At 35.4% G+C, this 27,823-nt stretch overlaps 1 protein-coding gene across 5 annotated transcripts in view; it reads left to right on the forward strand.

Annotated features, from left to right (window-relative positions):
- The window catches only part of ODAD2 (outer dynein arm docking complex subunit 2), a 93,665-nt gene that overhangs the window by 35,401 nt on the left and 30,441 nt on the right, over positions 1-27,823 (forward strand). For all 5 annotated transcript variants that reach the window (XM_035545467.1, XM_035545468.1, XM_035545469.2 and 2 more), the window contains 7 exons: positions 16-162; positions 458-667; positions 803-1,039; positions 2,428-2,538; positions 3,039-3,193; positions 6,608-6,850; positions 15,567-15,681. In XM_035545467.1, the coding sequence (XP_035401360.1) occupies positions 16-162; positions 458-667; positions 803-1,039; positions 2,428-2,538; positions 3,039-3,193; positions 6,608-6,850; positions 15,567-15,681 (1,218 nt within the window). The remainder of the gene's footprint in view (positions 1-15; positions 163-457; positions 668-802; positions 1,040-2,427; positions 2,539-3,038; positions 3,194-6,607; positions 6,851-15,566; positions 15,682-27,823) is intronic.

The following is a 27,823-nucleotide window of genomic DNA, read 5'->3' on the forward strand; positions in this document are numbered from 1 at the left end:
TTTGCTTTATTTTAGGGAGGTAATCCAACAGCTACAGTAATTGCATTGTGTTCAATGAGAGATTTCAATCTGACTCAAGAAACATGCCAGCTGGCCATCAGAGACATTGGGTGTCTTGAAGTGTTAATTAATTTGCTTGATACAGAAGAAATTAAATGTCAGGTAAGTAGCTTTGTTGAAAAGAGCTGTGAATATACCTTTTCTATTAGCATATGTTTTCAATTTTAAAGGTTATATAGGATGAAGGAAACTGATTTCTTTTTTCTCTCTCTCTTTTTTTCTGTATTTTCTCAATTGCAAGGACTTCTTAGACGAAAATCAGTTAGAATGTTTTTCAATTTCCTTCTTCTGATTTGATTTAAAAGTTAAAATGTGCTACATAACCCTTCATTTTATAGATTTTGCTGCTTATGTATTCTTAAGTAATGTTTAATGCCTGTTGTCTTCCATTATTTAGATTGGTTCATTAAAAATCCTGAAGGAAATTAGTCAAAATACACTGATCAGACATGCAATTGCAGATCTTGGGGGCTTAGAGATCATGGTGAAAATATTGGACTCCCCAGATAAAGATCTAAAATGTTTGGCAGCTGAAACAATTGCTAATGTTGCTAGATTTAAACGAGCGCGAAGGACAGTAAGGCTTCATGGAGGAATCAAGAGATTGGTAAGTATATTTTTCCCACAGTGTCATTTTTTGCATACATGAGTCTTCAGATGGTATGTGCCATCATTAAAAAGCAGCTTAATATGAAACGTACTTGTAGATAATTAAAAAAAAAAAAAGGTTTTTTTTTGTTAGGTTGGATTGTTGGAATGTCCTTCAGTGAGATCAACTGGTCTAACACCGTATCAGGCAAAAGATACTGAAATAGCACGCTGTGGGGCTTTAGCACTCTGGAGCTGCAGCAAAAGTACCAAAAACAAAGAAGCAATCCGTAAAGCTGGAGGCATTCCATTATTAGCTGAATGGCTCAAAAGTTCACATATAAGCATCCTAACCCCAGTTGTGGGGACACTACAAGAATGTGCTTCAGAGGTAAGTAAACAGCTAAGGTATTTCCAATCATTAAAACAATTGACTACTAAAAAGAAGCATTACATTTGACTATCATTTAAAAATGAAGCTTCTCCAGGACAGTTACTGGCACAGTTATCCCATCAGGAAGTTTCCACTCTGGATGTAGATACTCTGTGCAAAGTTTTTTTGAGAAGGTTAGAGCTTGTAATAAAGACCACATAATTTTTTATTTTAAAGGCTAGGAGTAGTGCATGAAAGAAAGTATATAGAAATGAAATACTTAATGAGTTTCATTTTTTTCACTGTACTTGAGAAATGAAATTTGGGAAATTAAGATGTTATATTCTGGCTAATCAGTACATTTAAATTCTACAAAGCTAACCTACAGATGTGGCCAAGAAGATCCAATGCAATACAGAACAGTGTGTTTTACTGTTTTACATGATTCACAAGGACAATGTGTCTGATCGGTTGTCAAAAGAAGAAAGGGATATATGTGATTTCTCTACAGATTTCCTTGGCAGGTTTCACAGCTTTGAGTGTATTAAATTTTAAAATTTGAATACAGTTATTTTCACCATAGCTATCTGAGATGAGTGGTTATTTCCCCATTTGTGGAATCAAATTTGAAACTATAGTGCATTGTGCTTGAGGTAAAAAATATAAATAAATTCTATTCATGAATTTGAGACATGCAAGACTTTTTTTTTTTTTTTTTGGAAGATTCTGCATTATGAAGGAGTTTGTACTTGCAAAAATAGCTTCTTGAACTACACAAACCTATGCATGCTCCATGTGACAGCATTTTGTCTTCAGTAAGTCTGTATTCAGCAGGTGAAATTTTTAAGGATTTCTTACCAGGCCAAACCTGGACACAATTTTGGGGGAACACTAAATGCATTTTTTTCATGCAGATGTTTCCCTTCTCTTAAAAAATGGTCCCCTGCTCCAATTTCTGTAGGTAAAAAAAAAATGGAAGAAAACATAACTGCAAAATTTTAATGCTAAGAACATATTTTTATAACCTCGTTCTAGGAATAGATTTGTTGTTTTGACTTCCAGCTGTAGATGAAATGAGTGATTACTGGTTGATCCCATTCTAAAGCATCTTTTTTCCTTCCCTGTCTCTGAGCAGGAATGCTGGTCACCTTGTAAGCCAGGTGGCTACAAAGTAGGCATTGCAGTTCCTGGTTTTACTGGAAATTTGAAGACCACAGCCCTGCAGAGAATTTATGTATTTGTTTAGCTTTGAGAACATCAATAGAATATTCAGGGCAATGCACATGACTTGGGCTTAAAATAAAGTACAAGGCTTCACAATATCAAAGCCTTGAATTGTAGTGCTGTGTTGTTATTGTGACTAGTGATATTGACTGTAAATATACATGTGCAATTTGTATTTTTAGCCAAGTTACAGACTTGCAATAAGGACAGAAGGAATGATTGAGAACCTTGTGAACAATCTGAGTAGTGAGCATGAGGAGCTTCAGATGCATTGTGCTAGTGCCATATTTAAGGTAATTGTATTAACTTAATCAGTAGATAAAAGCCAGGATTAGCACTTTGCCTTCATGTAGTTTACACATAGTATTTCTCAATTTTACTATTTCTTTAATGTGTGAGATACTACTTTGTAAAAGTTGATGATCCTTCGCTTAATTTTTATGAGGATGTTTTAGCTGCATTTTGATATTGCAATCCTTTTCTTACTCCTCTTGTGTGCAAGCCCTAAATTCCAGTTAACCAGTGGAGAGAGGCAGGGCTTATTGTGCAAGAAGACGCATGTTTTTTTCTTTATTTGCCCACAAAGTGGACAATGTGACAGCGTAAACACTGCTACAGTAGCTGTTTACTGCCTAAACTCCCTTAGTGAAATGTTAGCATAGTCAGGCACTTTAATAAAATATTTGCGTTTTCATCTGTGTTAGATTTGACTAGTTAAAACATAATGCACATAACTTTTGAAGACATTGCTTTACGCATTTTGCATAATATGTGTATTTAATTTTTTGTATAGTGTGCAGAAGATAAAGAAACGCGTGACCTGGTTAGACTGCATGGAGGTCTACGACCACTATCTGTTCTGCTTGGTAACTCTGAAAATAAACAACTTTTAGCAGCTGTGACAGGAGCAATCTGGAAATGTGCAATCAGTGGAGAGAATGTGTCAAAGTAACAATTTAGTTTTACAAATATTTATTACATTATCATGTTTTGATTTTATGGGCCTCTATTGTTTTCAAAATACTATGTCGTTATTCTGCAAAACCATGTTTTATGATTAGTTGGACTTTCAACTTAGGTTTTATTGTACCAAAAACTGCTGGTGACCTCATCAGGGTGCATTGGAAACAGTGTTAAGTTCCTGGAATCTTAACAGTTAACAGAGAGAATTGGTGCCTCTGAACAATAGTTAAGATACAGAAGACTAAGCCAGGAGGTGTACTAACACATAGAAAATACTTTTCCATGTATGTGTATTCGATATCCCCACTCTTCTCTCGCTTGCAAACTACAATCATGGCTGCATGGTAGAGTGTAGTCAGCACAATTAGCTTTAACATTTTAGGTTGAGAGAGAGAGGGAACATTATCTCACTCTGAGGTAGGTATCTAATATCCATTAGGTCCACTTGCTTTAGAAATATACTGGATGCTAGGATAATTAGCCTAGATGCCTCTCTCCTTGATTACAAAAGGCACTCAGAAAAGTAGCTTGGTCTGGACACCCAACTTCTAAAGGACTGCATTTAACAGTAGTGAGCCCTACCATAGGTACTTACATCTTCTCAGTATCAAGGTCCAGAGTGATTATCTAAGAATGTGACAGCAGGAATTATCACCCTGTCTTTTATGGAATAGCTTAATGACTGAGAATACTTGGCCTCTCTCAAATTAATACATCTGATTTGTGCACCTTACCTCAAAAAATGCCTGCTCTACTGGAGTATGTGCTAGGCTTCCTGCTGAAGTTATGCTGCTCTGTACAGAGGAATGAGATTCACAAACTGGGAGGAGAATCAGTAAAAGGTAACCTCTTCCTGCAGCCCTAATTTTAGTGTACTCTGCTGGACAAGCAGATATAATAGATAACATCTGGGTCAAAATCAGAAAGAATTCCAGTAATCTCGGTTTACAGTGTGGCTTTTAACTGTCCTAAATGAGTTCCCAAACCATTCTTATACAGAGCCATGGTCTTTACATACTGTACTTCTGTCCTACTTCTTTTTGCATTCCTCATTTCACAGTTACCTGGCTTTTCAGAAAGGTATATCCTCCTTTTCTGTGAGCTTTGGGTGTCTGCACAGAGGCATCCTGGTTCCAGATCAGTGATGAGATGAACTGAGTGGTTCTGTCTATAGTAGTAAACTAAATAGGACCTAATCTCGGGTTCAGTCACTATGTTATGATTATCCATGCTGTTTAACTGCTAGCACAATCTCTTACACAGTTTGGCTTGTGCCAGCAAGAGCTCTTCCAGACAATGCCCAGACACCCCTTGGGAACAGCACAGGCAACAGATTGTTTCCATTAGGCAGAATGGGTGAGGCCACCCTGAATTGTGAGGATAAGAGATTTTAGCCATATGGATGCTATGTTGTGCTTCTTGTCCTCAGGGCTCCAGAATGAGCCATCGCCTGTTTTATTTATTAGTGTAGTTGTAGCCAATAATTCTGTGCAAATGCAAACAGATTTTTGCGGGGCTACTCGCGTATCTTTGGCAAGGGCTTGAAGCCCCATGAAGGTTACTAGCCAGGCACAGCTCCAGACTTGAGCTGAATTCATGTATTATGCACTGCTGAGACTGAAGCAATAAACCCAATCAAAAGTCAGATTGGGAGGACACAACAGAACAGGGAGGAAGGATAATATGAAATCACATAAGTAGATCTGGGGGGATGACTTTAAGTCTGGCATGAGGCTAGAACTAACAAACCCTGCTGGTTCCTGCAGAGCGACTTAATTATCTTCAGACTACTCTGCAGTACTTCCTGTACCTGAAGTATATTGCTGAGATGCTGTGCTGACTCAGCAGTGAGCTGGTACAAGTGCCTATGCCTGACTAACTCAGATTCCAGCTTGTATGCAAGCAGCCATACTGCTTCTGGACACAAGATGGCCTGAGCCAACAACTCTGTCAGACTGTAGCCTGCCCACCACAGAGCCAGCTGATATTATTCCATCCATGAAGCAGTTCGTCTGCAACACTGATAAAATAGTCAGAGAAAATCAGTATTTTTCTTTTTGAAATTGTTCACTTGGTTTGTTGCTCTGTTTTCATGTTGTTGGTATTTCCTCTTTAAAAAAAATAAATATAGGGACACTTCCAAATTACATTGAACAAAGAAAGACTTTCTCTTTAAGCAAATGTGTATCAGATCCAAGCAAATCAGAAAAAAAAAGTTTCTAATTTCTTGGTATAACATTAATTGTTATACCGATAAGCTATCTTGGAAGGATTAATTTTTTTTATGGAAACAGAGTTCTAGATCTGCCATTAGAATCTCAAAAATACTATTTTTTTTGTATGAAAGAAAAGTCACATGTACAGCTGATTCCTGGAAAATAAGGAGTAGTTGTAGTTCAAGTAGACATTTGCAGAAGCTAGGGGACAAGAGGAGCACAAGTGAGAACTCAGTTCTCTCAGATAATTTATCTTTTTAGGAGAGGAACTGTGTATATTTACACAAAAACATATATCAAAGCATAATTAATAGGTGATATACAAGCTAGATCTAGCTTGATACACTAAGTGGAATTGTCAGGGTGTATCGTAGAAAAGGTGTGAAAGGAAAATAGGATATTTGTTGAGCATTAAGAATCCTCTAAGTTCTGAACAAAACAAACTTAGAAATGGGGTGACCGCAGTGCTGAGAACTAAAGTACTGTGCCAGAAGATTAAATTCTGAGGTTTAGCATGCATCTGTTTGTAGGATGGAGCCTGGACAAGAAAACTCCAGGATTTTTACAAACATGTTTTTGATCATCAGTACCAAAAGTGCTATGAAGAATGAGGGAAGTATTAATGTAAAAGTCAACTCAAATTTTTGTCAACTATTTTCTTAATTTTATTAATTCCAAAATGAAATCTAGCATAGTTCTAGTCTTATATGAAGAAAATGCACATATTAGGCCTGAACTAGCTATAGAACTGATGAGGACAAACCACTAAAGGGTTTGAAACATAAGGGTGATCCTTTGGCTCCAGAAAGGTGGAAGAGGGTCAGATATACTCCTGCTCTAGCCATTGTTAACATGGTAGAAAAAAGAAATGGAAGTTAGGATGCCACTGTACTTGCTAGTCTTCTAGTATGTTTACAGCTAGTTAAAGATGTTTCATCCACATGTTAAATTTTCAACACTCCTCAAACTACTCTTTGGATTTCTAGAACAGTAAAATAGAGAAATATATTTAAAAAGGTAAAGTAAGAAATGATGCTGTATGTCGCACTTACAAGAACTGATTGGAATGGCTTACCGATATTGTGATTTGTTCATCAAGATAATTTAATTACAGAAATTAAGGATTACCTTACAATAGTAACATACTGATAATAACAACTTTGTTTTTATTGCTTTCATTTAGATTTCACGATTATAAAGTCGTAGAAGTTTTGGTAGGACTGCTCACTGATCAACCTGAAGAAGTCCTTGTAAATATCATTGGAGCACTGGGAGAATGTTGCCAAGAACCAATAAATCGAGCTATTATCCGTCAATGTGGCGGAATACCACCCCTAGTGAAGTTACTTACTGGAACCAATCAGGCACTGCTTGTGAATGTAACAAAAGCAGTGGGAGCATGTGCAACAGAACCTGAAAATATGATGTAAGCCATTCATATTGACAGCATTTTAAATATCGCAAAATATATATACTTTGAGTAATTCTGGCAGAAATATTGTTAATATTTTGGGGAGAATATTCCGGGTTCTTATGCAGTGATAGTTAAAATTTGTTACAAAATATTAATATGTCTCTCTGCAATCAGATAACATGGAATCATAGAACCATTGAGGTTGGAAGGGACCTATTCAGATTATCTAGTCCAACCCCCTTGCTCAGGTAGGGTCAGCTAAAGCAGGTCACCCAGAACCACATCCAGTCAGGTTATGAATGTCTCCATGGATGGAGACTCAGCAGCCTCTCTGGGCAACCTGTTCCAGTATTTAAACTTTCTCACTGTAAAATAGTTTTTCCCTGTGGTCAAACTGTATTTTATGCCGTTGAGATCACAGAATAGTTAGTTCGTGTAATAGGGATATTTGAAAATGTATTTCCAGTTTGTGGTACTTTAACTCGGGGCTTTGAGGGCTGTCTACTATACTTCTATCAGTTCATCAGCATTAGTAGACTCAATTTCAGGTTAAACACTTTAGAAGGTTTTAGTTTTGTCAATTATAATCTGACTTAAAAGGATGTTTTACGGTGTGGATTAGTTATTTCCTACTGTAAAATGTTCTAAATAGGAACACAATTTTTTCCTTGAGAAAATGTGTAGAACATAAAGCTTTTGTGTTTGGGGGTAAATCAGATAGAACTGTAGTGAAATGATTTTTATTAAAATTCAATTTCAAAGTTACAAAGCACCTATTTACAAGTGCTGTATGGTGGGTACCTGCTTATGCTTCTCTTCCTTTTACATCTGTTCTTGAATCATAAATAATTTCCTAAATTAGAGAAAGCAATTCCAAAAGAAATGTGTGCATTTACTGTCATGAAAAATAATTTGAAAGTTTTTGAAATAGAGTGTTATTTGTATTTTATCTGTTCTGTCCCTCTTCATCATTCCTTTTATCAATTCAGACTTTTTTGCACCCTTTTCTTTCCTCTTACTCCTTTGCAAGACCAAAGAGAAAGACTGCCTTTTTACTCAGAAAGTTGCTGCTCTCTTTGGTTTTGTGATGTAGATTTGTACAGCTTACAAAGATCCTTGAGCTTTATGATTAAGTGTTCCAGTTAAAAGTTGAGGTGGGCATTTACTGTGCTTCCTGTTCCCTTACAGGGATATTTACCTCAAGATTCTCAGCATATTTCCCTCCTTATACATATGGAAGATCAGAAAAAGAGTTTTAGTAAGCTCCTCCTGTTCTGATTTGCATAATTCACTTGATATTCATATAGCAGTGCAGGGAATTCTTTTCTGAATAGGGCTTTTGTTTTCATGCTTTGGCTGTCACCCAGTGGCAAAAGGCTAGATGGTACACAACTGTAAACATGGGTTGTGTGAACAGTTAGCCATGTAGCAGAAAAGTACACATAGATGAAATCATCTTCACTGTGTATCTCAAATGAAGAATGCTAAATGTCTACCTTTGCTGTAATGTATTAACAAAATTAACTCTGTAAATCAACCGAGAAATTTCAAAGCTAATAAATACAAATTGGTATTATAAAACCTCAGACATATGCCAGTACTCAGGACTACCACGTGTAATATCCAGTATGGATAGCTTCACACTGGAATGTGGTCAGCATAAGCACCAAAAATAACACAAGTTGCTGCTAAAATTGTGATAAAACAAAGTCCATCTTGTTTTTAAGGAGAGAGTGCAGGTTGTTTAGGAGGAAACCTGAAAGATTTTGCCAAGAGTGGGTGAAGGATTGAAATGTTGAATTCAGTTCATATGAAAAAAACTCTATCAAAGGTTCTCAACATTTGATTTCTTTTTATTTATTAATATTTTTAAAATATTTTAAAACATTAGCAAGGAATTTATTCCGGGAGCAAAATATACTTTTTACTCCTTCAACAACAACAACAACAAAAACACAGAGAAATTACTTTCATTACTGTGACATTTACCTGAAGTATTGTGCTAGTGCAAGTTCAGACTCATAGCACTAGAAGGGATAATGCAATCTTTTCCAGAGGCAGGATTCAGCCAGGTGCAGGTAAGTTTGATCCTGATCCGTCAAAGTGTTTAAACAATACTTAGTTTAAACATCAATATCAGTACAATTACTCACACATTTAAATGATTTGTTTGGTTGAGTGTTCTGCCTCTTGCACGGTTAAGATATTAGATTCCCCTGTTCCCCCACCCCAAAACGTGGGTTGACCATTCCTTTTCTGTCTCCTCCTCGTTAGACCAGTATAGCAGAAGCTTAGACTGTAACTCCTCATACAAACCACCCTTCTCGAGAAGAGTGGGTCACCAAACACATGAAAGGTACATAATCTGTAGTATCACGTTGTTCTAATTGCAGAATTTGGGACTAAGACTTTTGTTTCTGAGATTTTTTTTATTTTTAAACGTTAGAAAACATTGATATGTTGCTACTCAATTTATAAATTAGTGATATGAAAGCTCCAGAATGTGAACACTGCATGCTAAGGGTGCTCAAGTTCTGAGCATTTGGTTGTGTTTCTGTGATACCCTAGAAGGGGATAATGGATGATAAATAAAGGTAATTTATTTTAATATTCCACTTGTAGTAATATCTACAAGTTTCTACTTTAAAAAAATACTGCTACAGCTTTATGATATATGTCAGGTAAATCTTTTTCCAGTCCTCATGTCCTCATCTTAAAAAAACACAGGTGAATTTATCTCTTTCCAGTCAACTCCAACAGTGCAAATTATTCCTGTCACATGGCACTAAAATGCTGGAGAACAGCCATGCAGAGAGCGATCTGGGGGTTTTAATCGACAACAAGCTGAACATGAGCCAGCAGTGTGCCCTGGCAACCAGGAGGGCCAGCCATGCCCTGGGGTGCATCAGGCATGGCATTGCTAGATGGGTGAGGGAAAGGATTGTCCCACTCTGCTCTGGTGCCGCCTCACTTTGAGCACTGTGTGCAGTTTTGGACACCACAGTATAAGAAGGATATAAAACTGTTAGTGTCTCTAAAGGAGGGCAACAAAGATGGTGATGAGTCTGGAGGGGAAGACGCAAGAGAAGCAGCTGAAGTCACTTGGATTGTTCAGCCCAGAGCAGAGTAGGCTGAGGGGAGGCCTCATGGCGGCCTCACAAGGGGAGCGGCGGGGCAGGTGCTGAGCTCTGCTCTCTGGGGACAGCAACAGGACCCAAGGGGACGGCATGGAGCTGGGACAGGGGAGGGTCAGGCTGGGTGTTAGGGAAAGGTTCTGCACCCAGAGGGTGGTCGGGCACTGGGAAAGACTCCCCAGGCCAGTGGCCACAGCACTGACTCTGACAGAGTTCAAGAAGCATTTGGACAACGCTCTCAAACACATGGTCTGATTTTTGGGTGGTCCTTTGGGGACCCAGGAGTTGGACTCGATGATCCTTGTGAGTCCCTTCCAACTTGTATATTCTATCATTCTATGATTATATGATTAAAAAGTTCAGGTGCTAGCCATCCTAGTATTCCCATTATTACCTTATTTATTCCTGTTTAATCTTACCAAAGTATTAAGAGACATCTGAAAGACCCATGTGGTAGCAAAGTACCTGGAAACATTTGTCTTCCCACAGTACTAAAAGCTTTAATTTGAAAAGAGGGTGCACAGTTCCACCACCTCATTCCCTTTTATACCTTACAGTTTTTTGTTGTTGTTGTTGTTTCATGAGTTGCTTTGTTGTGCTAAGAATAGCTGTCTTGAAATACATGAGAAAATCTGTTTGAGCTCTTATAATGCTTTCAGCTCTTTACAATCTATTGCTCATCTTAACAAGAATGTAGGGATCTTCCAAGATGTTCTGGAAAGAAGCAAAGCCACTTTGTAGCCTCTAAGTATATACACATTGATGACTTTCTATTGGAGTTTGATACTTAGGTGTTTCTGGTCTTCTTGGTTTAGCTGCATGAATTATTATTACATTCCTTACTTTGTAATCATTTTTTTCATGGGATGTCTCAATGAGTTCTAGGAGATAGTTCTTTTCTATTAGCTTTTCTCTTGTCAATTTGGCTGTTAGGTCTTAAGGCTTGTTTTCTTTGTCATCTGGTTTGGACAAGCAGTGTTTAAAAAGATTCTGTTCTAATTTAGCACTACAGAAATGCCTAAAAGTATGATGATTCTTATGGATCCTACTGTCATTGACCTTGATATTTACTAGAAACCCAGAGCAAAGCAGGAAAATTTCAAGTCAGTATCTAACTCTCAGTAAGGATTGATAATTTTCAAATATATTGTCACATTCCATTAGCTGCATGTCCTTAGTGAAGTTAGCCTTAGAGCCTTTCAGTTGAACAGTCTTCTATTTTGACTGTTCTTATACTTGCAGCAGTAGGCATGTGGAAACCACACACACTGAGAGGGTGGAGCTCATGAATTTTCCATGAGTGATTCAAGGGTATGTAATGAAGAGGATGGGGTTCATATGAAAAATAAAATGTGATTCTGGATTATAAAAAACAGAGCGTGTTCCATGAAACAGTGGAGTTAACTACTGAGGGGAATACTGTATTTTTATCATATGTTCCATGGAAGAAGCATGCATGGACAAAGGAAGAAGAGTAGTAGATTGACATAGGTGAATCCACATCTTCTGTATAAAGAATGGCAACCCACTTCTCTCACAGCAAAAATAAGCTGAACCTGTTTTCCACACTCAGTCTGCTGCACAGCATTGACAGAGATGCCTCTGCATATCTTTTATGGATGTTTGTCATTTTAAAGAACTTTCACAGTTATTCTTTTTATATTACCAAAACCAGAGTACTAATGCTCATTCTTTAACTGACATTAGATTTTCATTTGCACTTTTCATTTGAAAACCCATAGACTTCAACTCTAGCAATCAAAACTTAGATTTTAGAATATTATAAATTAAAATGTACAAATATTTTAGCCAGACAGATGGAGTTGAAGACATTGTTATATAATTCTATTTATTAAAGCACTCTAGCAAATAGCGAAAGTTTTAAGAAACATACTAAATTGTGGTTTCAGAAAACACAAGATTACATTCTGCCAGAATTAAACCCTGTAATCTTACCAGTAAGCACAATACAGAGTCAGTTTAACTTTGTTTATTTATATCTGTATTAGTGGTCTAAATTGGCAGACAATAAAACTAGACTTCTCAAAAGTTCTGGCAAATAATACTGTAACAGAAAAAGATGATAGATATGACAAACAGATGCCTAGGCTCTGTGCATGTGGTGTTTAAGCAATTCATTTTGAAGTTTCTACTGGAAAGGTGCAATATTAAATCTGAATTATAAAGAGAAGTACTATTTCAGATTAACAGTTTTGCTAGTTTCAGATATATTTTAGAAAACAATGTAAATTCCTAGAATTGTGACATGATTTTTGCAGACATATCATGATGTTCAGTGATGCAGTGACATCAAGTTTCATAAATGAAGCAATGCAAAAAGCCTCTATTAAGCAACTGTCATCTATAAACAGTTAATGAAAGTCATTCATAAAAACTATGTTGTTAAATTATCTACACTGGTCAAATAGCAAATACCACTGTACTTATAGCGAAGCAACAGACAGCAATTACCTATAATAGAATTAATATTCCTACTTTGCGTGAGTTTCATGCCTGTTAAAATTTATACTATTAATAGTGTTCTATACATTAGATTATTTAAGTACATACAATACAGCTGTTATATAAACCAGTTAAATATTTAAACTTTAAAATATTAAATAGTAAGATTTTTTATATCATCTAAATATCAATATCACATTATTTCAGCTTTTATGAGATTCCCTTCAGCTTTCAAAATGTTCTGCCTCTCTATTAAAAGACATTTTAAAGACTTTCTTTAAAGACATTAAAAGACTCTCCTTTAACAGTCCCATGATTAATACCGGTTTAACTATACTTTAGCTTTGTCTTTGTTACATCAACAAATTATTAAAAAACATATCATCTAAGTGACTGTAACCACAGGGCAACTAATGTACTAGATATGAGTGAATGCAGAACTGAAAGCCAAACAAAGGAAATTTTACTGTTTGTTTGTATTTATTGTGATAAGTAGCTATATTACAGCGTCCTGCTGATGACGTTATAATCAATTTGGGGATGAAAATTAGATACAAAAGCTTTATACAAACAAATCTGAATATTGGTTAGAGTGATGCCATCAGAGATGAAATTTTCAAGATTACAGGTCTGCTTTCCCATGTCTGTCTTTGTTTATTTGTAAAGAAATTTGAACGCATATTTTTGCCCACTTTAAAAAGGAATTTTCATAGAGAAAAGAAACTAACATTCAAGCACTTTTATAGAGGAAACATTTTTCAGGGCCATTTATTTTAGCGTTCCCATTGCTTTTTATAGCAGATATGCTAGTTTAACATCCAATTTCTTCATCTGCTACACTGAAACCACAGAAAGATTAAAAAAAATGGAATTGAGAAGGGATTTAGTCACTTGTTTAGCAATGCTTTCTTTAATTAGCAAATATCTATTCTTAGTAAGATGAAAATAAAAGGGTTTGTGCTTGTATGGTGACACAACCATAACTCTTCCAGTACGAAAATTTGAGAGTATCGTTCTTCTGCATAGAATTCCTTTCATTTGAGTTAATCTAGTATAAATGAGTGAAACCAGTGATCAGTGATGAAGAATGTAATTTGGAAGTTTGTTTGTTTATTCCATACCATTCTTTGTTTTATACACATTGAATGGACTGAGGATAACACTTTCAGATATTCTGAGCTATTCTGTTGGGTCTAAGACAACTCATATTTCTGGTGTTCAACCAAAAGGCAAAAATTTTCTTTAGAAAAGAAACTGTAGAGTGAGGATAGTTTGCCTTGAAAATCTGAAGAGAAGACAAGAATACTGAGAAGAAAGTGAATTTTAAATCAGAAAGATGGCTTTAGGAAAAAAAAAAAAAAAGGAAAGATAAATCAGCCTAGAGGTTGTTTTCTTAAACATGGTAGAAAAATCTGAACTCAGTGTTTGACTTTTATAGCTTGATTTTTATATACTGGTTGGAGTTGGGTCATTTATATTTAGCCCCTCTTGGGAGGAAGTATCTCATGTTGGTAAGTGATCAGTGCTCTGCTTGACTAGAAGAAACACTCATGGATCTTTTTTTAATTAAGTCCAGTATATGAAAAAATTCTATGTGCTTTCTGAAATGACAGGAAAGTATTATTAAAATTGCTTGAAAGTGTTGGGGATTTGGAGAGATTTAAAAGCTTGTTTGACATTTTTACTGAAGTCATCCTTATTATGTGGACGTGTATATGTAATTGTGTAGTTTATGATCATGCTGTTCTAATTTGTTGTGTTATGATTTCTGATTTTTTCCTTTGAATGACGATATTCTTGCAGTTGATTTGGAAGTGAGTAAGTAAAATAAGCTGTATTAAATGAACAGATATTAAAAAAAAACAACTTATGGTTTCTCAGCTTAACCAACCATTTGTGCAAAAAGTTATTGTTTTGAAAACACAGTTGTTTAAGCTGTTTGCATAAAAGCGTTGTGATTAAAGTCCGTGGTTATTTTAGACAGAGCCCATGCCCTTAACTATTTTCCTCCTTCACGTGATGGTAGAATTGCATACAGAAATGATTTTATAATAAGTTTAAAAATTTCCTGGCAAATGTATTTACAGTGAACACAAATAAGATGTAACCTGTATTCTATTTCTCTTATCTTGTATTTACAATTAAAGATGTAGACTTGCATGTATACAACAGAATTTTTTCCTTCTGAGGTTAGAAAAGTACACTTGCTTTCCTTTATCTTCAGCTCATCTGCTTTGGGTTAAATATATCTTTTTGAAAAATAGGAATGTTTGTAAAAGCTGTTAAGTTTTGTTTGACCTTCCTTTCTATTTAAGGTATTCACTGTACCCTAATGTGACGTTATGATCCCCAGGCCTGATTGATATGTAAACATAACACAGATGGTGTAGAGATGATTCTGATGATAATTCATTTTTCAGCTAGTCATGAAGATACTTTGATTACAGTGTGTTTAAGTAATTATAACATAATATTCAATGTTAGTCTTGTTGGTAAGGAGCACATGGGAAACAAGTTACATGTTATTCATGACCAACAAAGGGTGCAGTGTGGTGTGACCATTTTAATTTCTAATGCTAGATTAGAAACATAGTACCTTAAAATATGTTGTACAGTAAGGTAAATACATTAAGCATAGACTGAATAAAAAGTTAAGTACATAGTTTTGGGCATAAATATTTGTTTTGGAAAGTATTTGTTACTATATGAAAGAAGCTAGTATGCTTGAATTCAGATTTTAGTTTACATACAGATCGTTAAAAAGTCACATGCTTACTTCTACTTTTACGTGAGTTCTGATTATAATGCAGTTCACTTTATCTTCTTTAAGCATTTTAAATCACAGTACTGATAAAAAGGTAAACAACACTTGGAAGATTTAGTTGAAAAACATATTCTGTCTTAACATAATTTGGTCACACCCATCTACAGTAGCAAGCAATGTTTACTGTGTATGTTGATGGCAGTCAGCTGACAACAGCACACAAGCACTTACGTAAAGCAAAACAATATGCTAAAGAAAAGCATACCAATATTTCTTAAAGTAGTTTCTCAAACTGATATAATCTAAAACTTGACACTGTATACTCCATAATTAATTATCTCTTTTTTCTGATTGATTTCCTTGATAGGATAATTGACCGTTTAGATGGAGTTCGTTTGTTATGGTCATTGTTGAAGAATCCTAATCCAGATGTTCAAGCAAGTGCAGCTTGGGCTATTTGTCCATGCATTGAAAATGCTAAGGTGAGAAAGTATTTAATAGCTTTGTTACATATATATTCACATACTGTTTTTTTATTTGGATGACTTGCAGCAATACCTTGCTGTTTGCCACTTACAATGTATTTCATTCCTTTAACTGCTTTAAATAATTGATGTATTCATTTGCTAAAAATAGAGTAGTAGCCCTCCATCTAGCACTCATTTTGTGTTAGATGGAGGCATTCTGTTTTGCCTTTAGAGCCCTTAACATGTTTGGAATTATTTTAATAACTTGTCAGGATCCAAGCTTCCTGTTCCCAAACAAAGTATGCTGAAAAAGCCAATCTGACAATGCTGGAAACAGAAAGCTTTTACTCATGGGCTATGAATAGCACAGGTAGTTGTAGTTGTTCACCACTATGAGGTACTTCAACTGCATTCTCAAGAGACTGTCTTTTGGTTTCAGAGCATATTTCAGTCTCGGTGCCAATGTAATCCATAGATTTTCTGCTGAGACTGCCAACAAAAAGCGCCAGTTGTGAATAGTGGTTGTTGTGCAGGTCAGTTTGCACAGAAGACTGAACTATTCATGTATTTTGTGTCAGTTCCAACGTAGAGATAAAATGGTGTGTATAATCTGTAACTCATCTTCAATGATTTCTTACCACTGACCTGTGGTAAAATAAATGTGGAAGGTTTTGTTTCTCATTAAATGTTTCCTAGAATACTAAGTAGACTTTTATCCTCAATCTTTTTACAGTAATATCTTCCATTTCTAATTTACCTCCATATTCAATGCAACTTTTGTATCTTTTCTCTGCTATACTAAAAATACATATCCTTCTACAGTTTGAAACCTGACCATGTAAAGAATGGAAATTTCCTTAAAGAGGTAGATATCCGTAGGATCATTTGCAGGCAGAGTTTCCTGTTTGGAATTGAGTACACCGTGGTTGCTATTTATTTATATAGATAGATGTATGTATAGATATGTGGATGAAGGTATTTCAAGAACATTTGCTCCTGATTTTTAAAACTTAAGCATTTTCTATTTCTTCACAATGATTTCTACGAAGACAGCTTATTTGTCATTTTTCAAACATCCTGGTTATTCTGAATTATCTTTCCATTTTTTTTTAATTAAAAACACACAGAATGAAAACACACAGTATGAAAGTTTTATATTACCTGATGATAGGGTGCATACATGTCTCTTCTGTCAAGATCTGACTATACCTGCCTCTCTCTTGAACAATATTTCTATAACTAAATGTTAAAATATTACTTTATCTTAGTACTCATTATGCATAGGACTCCATGACCTGTACTGCCAGAGTGGAGCTGTGCATTGCTAGAGCTTTGACTAAAAACACGTTTTCAGAAACTAAAGGGATAGAGGACAGCTACTGAAATTACTACATAGATTTTTTTTTCTCTGTTTCCCTCCCCCGGGGTATTTGATGAGTGTAAGCTATGTACATCCTTAGTGTAGCCACTCTCCTTTCATCTCTCTTGGCTGCCTGCCCAAATGCTAATCTATGACCCCACAAAGAGTCTTTTGTGTGAGACTGAGGCAGAGTGGCACACTGAAACAAACCTACCAATAATACCCTTTCCTCTGACACTGAATGGAAAGAAATATGTATAAAGCAGCAATTATAGCCAAACTGTGGAGATGCAGTAACAATTTCTATGTAAACAAAATTTTGATTTTATATTCACAGTTAGTAATACTCAACAATTTACATGATCTTCTAAGAAGCGCAATTTGGTTTATGCAGTGCTTGACTCAAAAGCAGGAATAAGTATATGACTTTAAATGAGTTATGTGCACTCTGGATTTTCCAAGCCTGTACTTGACACTGCAAAGCATGTTTCCGATAGCTTTGAGCTTGAAGTCTGGATTTGTTTTGTTTTGTTTTGAGGAAGCTGTAGTGGTTGTCTTCTGTAGCGTGGAGCTTCACAGATGAAAAAGAACTTGTTAACAGTATCCGAAACAAATTTTATAAAATTTAATACAGCATCCATTTTCCTGCACAGACATTTTGTGTATATACAACTTAAACATTATTTGCTATGATACTTATAAAATCATTGAAGCTAATCTATCATACTGATATGGCTCTTATTGCCATAGTATGTGAGTACATGGACATCTCTCATGCACTTACTCCTACCATAATCTGTTTAAGATTAGAAAACCCATCGTTTCTGTTTTACAGTTAGAAAGTAATGAATCACAAAATGCCCAGGTGAATTCTCAAAGATGTTTTTGAGCATTTGGGTCTAATTTGCCTGCTGTTAGGCAGGAAGTTAATGGCAAAGAAGGAAGGAGAATCTAAGTGCCTATATTCTTAGGTTATATAAATTTAACAGTTATAGTATGGTAGCTTTTTCAGAGTACTGCCCATAGAATAGTATTGTAGAATTGGACTGACAACATTGTTGATTACATCAGTATGATATGGCTAAGTGAAATTGTTTATTACATCAATATGATTTAGATCAGTGTTATTTGGTCTGTGACAGATTTAAGACTTTTAAAATAGAGGATATAAATTATACATTACAGTACATAAACTGTTATAACTCTGACAGTCATAATATTGCTTTGAAATCAGTCATGACCTCTTTATGCCAGCATTATTTCTAAATAATTTTAGCCTTAAGAGTGGCTTGTAGGGTCAAGATCTTACAGGTAGTTTGGCAGTGGCATAATTTAGGTGGTAGAACTCGTGAGAAAATTTGCACTGCACCTATCAGTGCTACTTGTGAGTCTTAGAAAAATATCTTATGAATTTGGATAAATTAAGGTATACCTTTATTTAAACTGTAAGGCTAAAAGAGCTACATCACTTATTCAAATGAATTATCTTATTAGAAACATATTCTTATAAATTAGTTATTTCCGAAAGGGAAAGTTACTACTGCAGGCACATTGGTAATGACAAAATGTAAGTAAACTGCCCAAAAACCACAAATGATTATGAAAAATTGCTAAGAAAAGTCTACTCAACTCTGTTGATGTTGGAACAGCAATATTTGGTTATGATGCTACTTTGAAAAACAGTATTTATAGTGTTATCCCAATGTACATCAGCCCAAACAGAAAAATTGAGAGAAACTCCACAAAGATGTTATTTGGGCTATTATAAAATTCATCCAAAGGCATTATGGTGATGAGAGGAACACTGTCAACTTTTTCCTCACAGAGGAACATATAAATAGTATGTTTTGAAATAAAAATTAAAAAAAAAAAATCAAAATTTTAGAGGTTATTTTCCTTCCTTGTATTTAATGGAGTTTTGGGTGCAAACATAATGTAAGGCCTCATCCTTTCTTCTGTTTTGTCTGTGTTTGCATATCAGCTTTCAGCTTTCAAAGTTTAAATTTTGACGTTTGTTATAACTACAACTGTAAAGGCTTTCTTAAAGAACTTCTGGAAGTCAGCTGTGTATGAAGTCTGTCAAAATTATTCAAGTAAACAATCTGAGACTGGGGATTTGAGGGAAGAGAGAGGGAAAGGTTTTTATCCTGTTTTCTTAAAATGTACTTGTAAATGACATTTCACTTTTCTGATAAAATGTAATCCAACCCCCCCAACACACACACATGCTTTTCTTCCTTTTCAGCCCTACAGTGGAATTTCATGGGTGTGATGAAGGACGATCAGCCATCTAAAGATGATTGTGTATTTCCTACATAAAGGGAAAGAGAATGTCCATGTTCACATACACACGTGCGCGCACACAAATAAATACAAAGGCACAACTAAATCAGGTTTAAGAGGGAAGGGTTAAGAGATGAGCATTTGTGATGGTCAAGTAGCCTTCACTTTTGCAGAAGTATTATATGCTAAGGTAATGACTTATACTGGAGACAGCAGTCTGGAGTTAACCTGTGGGTGGAAAATATGCTGCAGATGACCTATTTAAGATTATATTTATCTATTTAAGATTTCTATATAAATTTTGCTTGTTGTGGAAATTTTAATGTAACCATATGCATAAAACTAGAATGGACATTTCTGTATTAAAAGTAACAAGGAAAGGTAGTTGAACTTTGAAATTCTTCTGATATTTAACATTTTAAATGTTTTAAGTTACTTTTTTTTATACACATTTTACTGATTAATAACTCCAGTGTATGAAGGTTAGCGGTTCCCCATAATGCAAACTGTTGTTCATTTGTTTATATTTTAAAAATTTTTCTTAAATAGTTCCAATATATTTTTGTTTATGTACTTTTCTTTGGATAAGCCTGTAACGTCAAAACTCCTTGCTTGAGTACGTACAGCATTTTCCAGTTTCTTTGTTTTCCTTGTTATGCTTCTTGTATTTATATACAGAAATCTTGGCAGTTTAAACTTAATGCTCTTTACTGATCTCCTTCCATTTGCCTATTTGTTTTCTGTAGACATTATCGTATTTTAACATCATTCATACCTACTTCTCTATATTTGATCTCATTTTTATGCATTTTTTAATCCTTGATATCTGGATGTAGACTACAAATATTTAGGCTTTTGTTACAAACTAACTTCAAAAGAGGTACTATAAGAAAGACAAAAAGGAATTTTTGGCTTGCCCCTCAGACCTTTCAGAATAGCAGGATCCTTGGAGATTTAGGAAGCCTACAGAGTCAAACCTGGCTTGGTGAGTTCATAGTTGGTTGCCATACTTGCCAGGGCCACGAAGAGCCAACCTCTCCAATGATTGTTGCCACAGGCTGCCTAGAAGTTTAGTGGACCAACTGTCATGGAGTGTTTGGGCTCCTACAGACATGCAATCCTAGATCCAGAATGAACTGCCATAAATTGCCCTGAGGTCCTTAGGAGCCTAGTTCCTCCTGTAAAACACAACCTGAAATCTGGGAAGTAACAGGAAACTGAGAGCATAACCTATGTCCCCCTAACTGGGGAGCCTCAGATCCTAAGTGCAAAGCAGCTGCCTGAGAGCTTGAAGAACTTAAGCCAAAAAGCTTAGGAGCTCCTGGAGACCTAGCTTTCCAGCTGTTTGGCAGCCCATCCGGCAAGAAGTCAGGGATTCTGTGAAAACCAGAAGCCAAGCAGCCTGGCAGGCTACTCACCAGCCATCTGGCTGACAAGAGAAAAGATGAAGAGGCACGTTGGTAATTTAGCCTGCCTTTATGCCTGGTTTCTGTCAAAACTTTTCAAGAAGTCGTGTTCTTATGGAAGGTTTTGGTTCCATTCCATTAGCATTTTCTGATGGAATACTGTTCCACTGGAAAATATTTGACCAGCTTTTCTTGTAACTTAGTTTATAATAGCTACACATACTAGTCAACAGCTTGTCGTGTAGCTTCTGTACTTTTAAATTAGACTTGCTAATTAGATTTAAAAATCTATAAAAAGCTTAAACCTCATCTTCCTCCCATCTTTTTCTTTTTCATCTCTCCTTTGTTTTTTCTTCTTGTCCATCTCACCTTTTTCTGTCTTTACCCTCTCTCTTACCATATGGGACTTCCATAGATTTTAAGGCAAGAAAATAGCACGGAGATCTTTGCGTCTCATTTGCTGCATAATACAAACCAGAAAATTTCAAGCAATCATTTTATCTACCCCAGAAGCTTTTGATTGAACTATAATATATTTTATATTTCATGCTGCTTGTTCAGATTCTCAGTGGTCTGTAATTGTAATTGGTAAAATATGATATGATTGCCTTCTCAAATACCACTCTAATTTATGGAACCATGCCAGAGTTGCAACAACACAAACTATAATTGTTATAACGATTTATTTGTGTTGTCACTGCATTGATTGTTTAGCTAGACTGTCCTCAGAACATTTCAATATTACTTTCTTGCAATGCTACAATATTAAACGACATTAGTACCAGCTATCTCGCAAATATGTTAATAATTATATGAAGAAGTTTACTTAGACACTTATTCAGCTTCAATGTTTTGAGCACTTACTTGGATTCAGTTCAACACAAATCCAATGGAAACAATGTTTAGTTTTTTCAATTAGTCAGTGTCATCAGTTTCTCATGCTTCCATTATTATAATGCTTTTCAAAATAATCTAAAGCAAATCATGACGTTTTCTACACTGTGGCCTCAAAGGACTCTGATATTAGTAGTTTCACTGCTTCTGTGAAAAAATTAGGATTTGGCATTTATCCAAGACTGAACTTCAGTGAGAGTTGTGAGGAGTAAAGGGGAGAAGTGGAGAAAGAGTAGGTGTAGTCTGCCAGGCTGGAAAGTAAGGAAAACAATAGACAAAAGACTTCCAAAATTTGCGTGAGTGACTATGAAGACTTGTTTTCCCCACCAACTTTTAGAGGACATTCATTGCATGCTTTCTTGGGCTGTACGCTTGACTAATGGACTTTGCCATTATTTCTTGAAGCTATCAATAGCAAATATACATGCCAACTATTTAGCTGTGTGATGAACCTAGCCCTGAAGAACATGGAGTAAGGGATTCTGCTCTTCTAGCCTATGGAGTACCACCGGAGCTATGCTAAAACTACTAATGTAACGCTAAGCTTGCTCTGGCATTACCTCTTTCAGTGAGGTGAAGAGGACAGGAAAATATGTGTTGATTGTCTGCTATTACTTTCCCAGCAGATTGCATTTTCCCGACACACCGTACAGAGAAAGAGTTGTGAAATGTAGTAAAATAGGCTCATCTTGCAAGGGGTTCTTCATCAGTTCCACTACAGTGGAAGCCTCCACAGCTCTATAGACAGGAATAAAATTAGTCTTTAAATATAAAATAATTTGAATCAATATTACCATTGTGTTTTTTAATTTGAAAAATGAATAGGAACATCCTTACACATTGTGTTTGACTTTTATCCTGTTTTTTTCCAGCTGTAATATATAAATTTATCTGTTGCATTTCTTTATTTAAAATTTTTAATTGGTTTGCGCATTAGGATAAGTCATTTGGTTGGCAATAGGGCATGGAAATGGACTGCTTCCTTCATTGAAGAAAAGGTAGTTTAAAGATGACTCTTGCTAATTAGAGTTTATTTGCACAGCCATACCATCACTTTTCTGGGCAAAAGCATTTCAATTTGACAAATCAGGTTTGACACCTTAAGCTTTTTAAGATGTTCTAAGAGTGAAATACTACTTGTTTTTAGTGGAGAAACTTTTATCTTTCAAGTGGAGTATTTTTAAAGATAAAACACAATGTGTTTTTGTAATACGGTGTTTAGCTTTAAATCTTTCAAATAAAGAAACCAGTATTCACTTTGGAAGAAATAAGAAGGGAATCCAGTTACAAAAGAATTCAGTAGTGTCTGTTCAAATACTGTATGTCTCAACTTAAGGCTGATGAACTTTATTTACGTAATGAAAATAACCACACACACACACACAAACCCAACAACCATATAATATGATGACAAGAGAAGTCAAAAATCTTGAATGTTCTTCTTGAATAAATACTCCAAAGATCAAATGATTTTTCCAAACCTGTCTTTTTCTGCAAATATTGTAATGCTTTCTGCTCCCAATTAAAATAAAAATAAAAACAACTGTGTAAAGCTGGTCTATCTCACAGTATTTCTGCTCTTGTAGCCAGTATAGAAATATCTGAAAAATTAACTAAATTTTGTTGATAGTCATGCTCTTCAAGATGGAAATATATGATTATGAGTAACAGGATGAAGCTTTATCAGTACTACAGGTAACTTTGCTGTCCTCAGCATGTATGCCAGATATTATTTTTACTGCTTGAAATTGCAAACTCCTCCCTTTGAATACAGTTTTGAAATAATATTTGTCATACTTCTTGAGGATAAAAGCTTTGCTGCCCAGTAGTTAGAAGAAAGATGTGGTCATGTGAAGTCATGAAAAATCCTATCATCTCCTCCAATCTTCTTCAGCCATTTAAAAAGTACTTTAACAGACCATATTTTTTTCCGTATCTGTCACCTTAGGTTAAATATTACAATAAAACTTATAACAGTGATGATCTAAAATGAAGATATTTCCTATGCTCTTGCTCTTGCCCCAAGCCTTTTTACATTTTTATTTCTTCTTTAAAAGTCTCTGGATTTGGGATCTTATTTTGTTCAGCCTGGGAAATATTATTGTTAAACAGATGCATTTACCTTTCATTAACACATGCACTTAGATGTTTAAACTAAAACTATTTTATTGCTTATTCGTGGGACTGATTTTATAAATATTTTTGTCTATAAATGCTGTATCTTGGACTTCATTTTTACAAAGTTGTATTTAAATTGAACTGAGTGGTATTGTTAGGACAATAGAATTAAGGTTCTGTCACAACAAGTAAAGTGGGGGTAAATTAGCTAAATTAATTTAAATACGTTTTTCTTACCTTTTGTTTATTTTTTTGTATAGCTATATCCTAAGATGTCCTTGAATCTTGTCAAAATACTTTAAATTTGTTGATTAGCTTCATAAGTAACATGAAAGTAAATGTAGCTTGGTGGCTGTATTAATAGATCAGAGTTTGCAGTATGTAAGGGCTAAGTGTAACTGTAGTCTTGGGCTGGAAGTGGAACACTTTCCACTTCAAGTTCAATATGAAAGTCATGTTATTACCCAGTAGTAACCAAGTTGTACAGCCCAGACTTTGAAACAATGCCATTTACATTTTTGCAGTGAGTTTTAAGGACTACAAGTAAATGTGAAAGCTTAACACACACAAATAGCTGGAAACGACAAATCCTTTGGGTTAAGTCTCTCAAAAAAAGTTGTGTTTTGATTGATTTATAAGGTCAAATTTAAAGATAGCTTTTCTTTCTACCTGAAACAAAAAGTACAAAAAATATTTCCAAAGACATGTTATATATTATTTCTCTTCTCTTATATTACAAAAATATAGATGGAAATGGCTGAGGGAACTCTTTGATTTGGAAACTAAAATCACAGAAATTTCTTTAGACTTTACAGTATGGACAGCTGTCTGATCATTAATATAAGTATACTCAAAGATTCAAAAGAATTGAATCCAGACTTCTGCAATCAGAAGCACAGCTTCATATAATTTCCTCATATGAAAATATCTTTAAATGATGACAATTGTATATAATAAATACACACTTCAGTAAAAGTAAATGAAGTAGAAATTTACTGTACAAAGCAAATATGTGGTTTTGCTAAATGATATCAAAAAGATTGCATTTGCTGTGTAAATTCTTTGAAAGAAAAAGTAACATAATGGATTTTAAAGCTCTCATTTCAGTCCTTCTTTTTGCTCATTGTTCTTCAAATTTCTTGCTTTTTTGCTTTTCTCTTTGTCTTGCACAGACCACCAGACTACACCCACAATCACACTTGGGAAACTTTCCTGACATGTGGTTTCTGCAGTTTCCCTCTGCTTTTCATCACTGGTAGAATGTTCTGTCCTTGTGTTTAGCTGGTTTCACAGACGATTATTGAAACTCCTTTCTTTTACTTACTGCTCAATTGTTTATATATTATTCTGTCAGTTTAATATGATCATACATTTTTACAAAATGTGGAAAGTGCAAGCTTGTCAGAAGAGAAATTTAACAAATAGGGTTATAATCATCTGGAGAGAAAATATGTACAGGTAGCAAAATGTAAGATGTGCATGTTGGTTCATTAGGGTGGGATACAGATTATCTTCTTTCTTCATGAAACTTCTTAAAGAACATGAATAATACACAGATATCTGAACCGTCCAGAAGAGCAGGATCATTTGCATTTATAGCTGAGCCCCTTACAAATCTTAGACACTTACTATAGAGTTTACTTGTTGAACAGAAACCTTTCTAGTTTGTTGAGCCAATATTTAGACACAGCTTCTGGAGTAAGTTTCAAGAAATTTGAGTAAATGTAAAATATCCATTCTTCTTCTGTATCTAGCCATTTAGCCCTTTGATACATATAGTAAGAAATTTATTTGTAGAATTTTTCTCTGTGACCCATTTTCTCCAGCTTTTAGTCAAGTTTTAAAATTTCAAGTAAGGCATGAAAATTCTATCAAGAAATATTGTTTTTATTCTAGCGACTGTCTGTAGGTGTATTTACATTGTGGTATATTCATAGTACATATATACATAGTATACACTAGCAATGATAAACTTTTGTCCTAGAGCATCCATGGGAAACATGCCCACCTCCTTTACGTGCAGCTCACATGGTAACAGGACTGGTAGAATGCTGCCCTTCCTTTGCTGCTTCTCTCAGCTGCTTCTCTGAATCACAAACATATGTTGTCCTTCTGCATAAACATCTAGATCCCATTTTGATTTCTGTTAGGACCTGTATTTTTTGTTCGTTCTCTTAATTTTAGGACTTCAGCCTGAAGTTTGCTGTTGGATATTACCTTTCTCCACACACCGTGGCTTCTGGTTTTGATCCTCAAACTGTATGGCTTTAACCTTTCCCTTCCAGTCTCAAGAATTTCCCTGCCTGTGTTGGAAATATTACATTCCTGATGGGGCTACCCACTGCTTTTGCTTTCTGTGTGAAGGAAACATCACAGCTAAGAGTTCTGTTTAGCATGTAGACCCAGAACTAAAGAAGTAGGAAATTTTATTTTCCAAGTCCATGAGCAATTTGATGGATTTGCTCAGCAAAACTAACACAATACAATTGGAGTCATACTCTGCTAATAAATCAGCTCTGAAAGAGAAATAAATATAATCAAAACCATTCTTGGTCTTATGGTCACTCCTTAGCCCTAGGAAAGTTCATACTGTCCATGTTTGCATTTTCACGAAGTCCTAAGATCTTTCAGTCCAAAAGGGTTTCAGGAGATAGTCTGTTATATTTTATTCAAATTCTCCTATTGACCTGTTGAGGGAAGCGTATAAATGAAATTCCACTTGTAGCCCTTTCTTCCATCTCTGCATTTTTTACCATCACTGACGTGCACAGGCTAAAATTTCTTCCACAAATTTACTTCTGACCACTTAGCCAGTCACTTTTGCTCTCTTTCTGTGTAATAAGAGTTTGACAGCAGGCTGTCCAATGCCACCTTTGTACAGCAAGATGTCACCAAGAGTCTGCTCAGATCTATTTTCTTCTTCAGAGTTCCTAACTGTTCTTTTCAGAAGAACGTGTCCTTGGTGCTGATAGATGATTGCAGATCTTTCTTAGAACTAACAATAAGGTTAGCATTCTTAAACAATACTCTGTTGGATCAGTTTTTGGATCCACATGCCTTCACTATCTTATTTTTGCCTTGTATTTCAAATGTATTATTGTCATTCAGCCCTGTATTTCTGTATCTTGGCCATCAGCTCTGGTAAAATCCAGTGTCATGCAGAATTTCACAAAGGAGGATGAATAAAAGATCTCATCCCAGCAAGTGACACAAGTTTTTCCTTTTCTTCTTCCTTCCAACTGAAAACAATGGCAGCTGCTGCCAAAGAAAGGTGTATGTAGACCAAAAGAGTTGCTATATCCACTAGGTTGATAGAATAATTAGATCATCACTAAAAAGGATTTTTCAATCAATGTCGGTTCTTAGGTAGCTTCTTGGCATTATCTGGCCAGCTGCACCCACAAACATCTTACCTACATGATTTCATTTTCAGGCCTTAATCTACCTGAATTTAGCAATAGTCTTGGCACTATTCTTTAAAAGAGCCAGCAATACTCTGCAGCTACATGCCAGGCTGATTGCAAGTAGTATCGTTATTTAGAGAAAACTGTCTTGTTTTTGTACTCCTCCTCTATGCAAAGAAGTCCTGTAATGGAAGACTTTGCTTTTGAAGGACTTTTTTGACAGCAAGGAGCTCTCTAGCTCCCCATAGACAAGGTTTTGTACTTCCAAATAATTGAACAGCTATGCTAAGATCCATTGGTTCATTTGTAGAAGGCATTACTTAACTTAGCTTCTTACAGTCCATACTATTTGTTGCCTCCTAGCCCTCTCAAAGTAGACACCAGGGGTTCTTCAGGGATACAGTGCTCTGGCCATCACTGCTCCTCAGCACCAAGTACTTCACATTGCTCAAATGCAAATTGGAGATTCAAGAAAATATCATCATTTACATATTTCAGGACTAGGAGTTCTTAGGTATTGTTATCAACAAGAAGGGTTTTACCTCAGAGCCCAAGATTAGTTCTTAAATCAGGTATATTTCTGACCAAGTGATTGGAAAGGTCCTGCCTGGATATGGCCCAGGCAGTTCTGAATTCAGAACCTTTCAAGTGTCTCTATCCTGAGTAACAGAACATTTTCAGATTTACCAGAT

This window comes from Cygnus atratus, chromosome 2, assembly GCF_013377495.2.
Source record: "Cygnus atratus isolate AKBS03 ecotype Queensland, Australia chromosome 2, CAtr_DNAZoo_HiC_assembly, whole genome shotgun sequence".
In the NCBI taxonomy this organism is placed as follows: domain Eukaryota; kingdom Metazoa; phylum Chordata; class Aves; order Anseriformes; family Anatidae; genus Cygnus; species Cygnus atratus.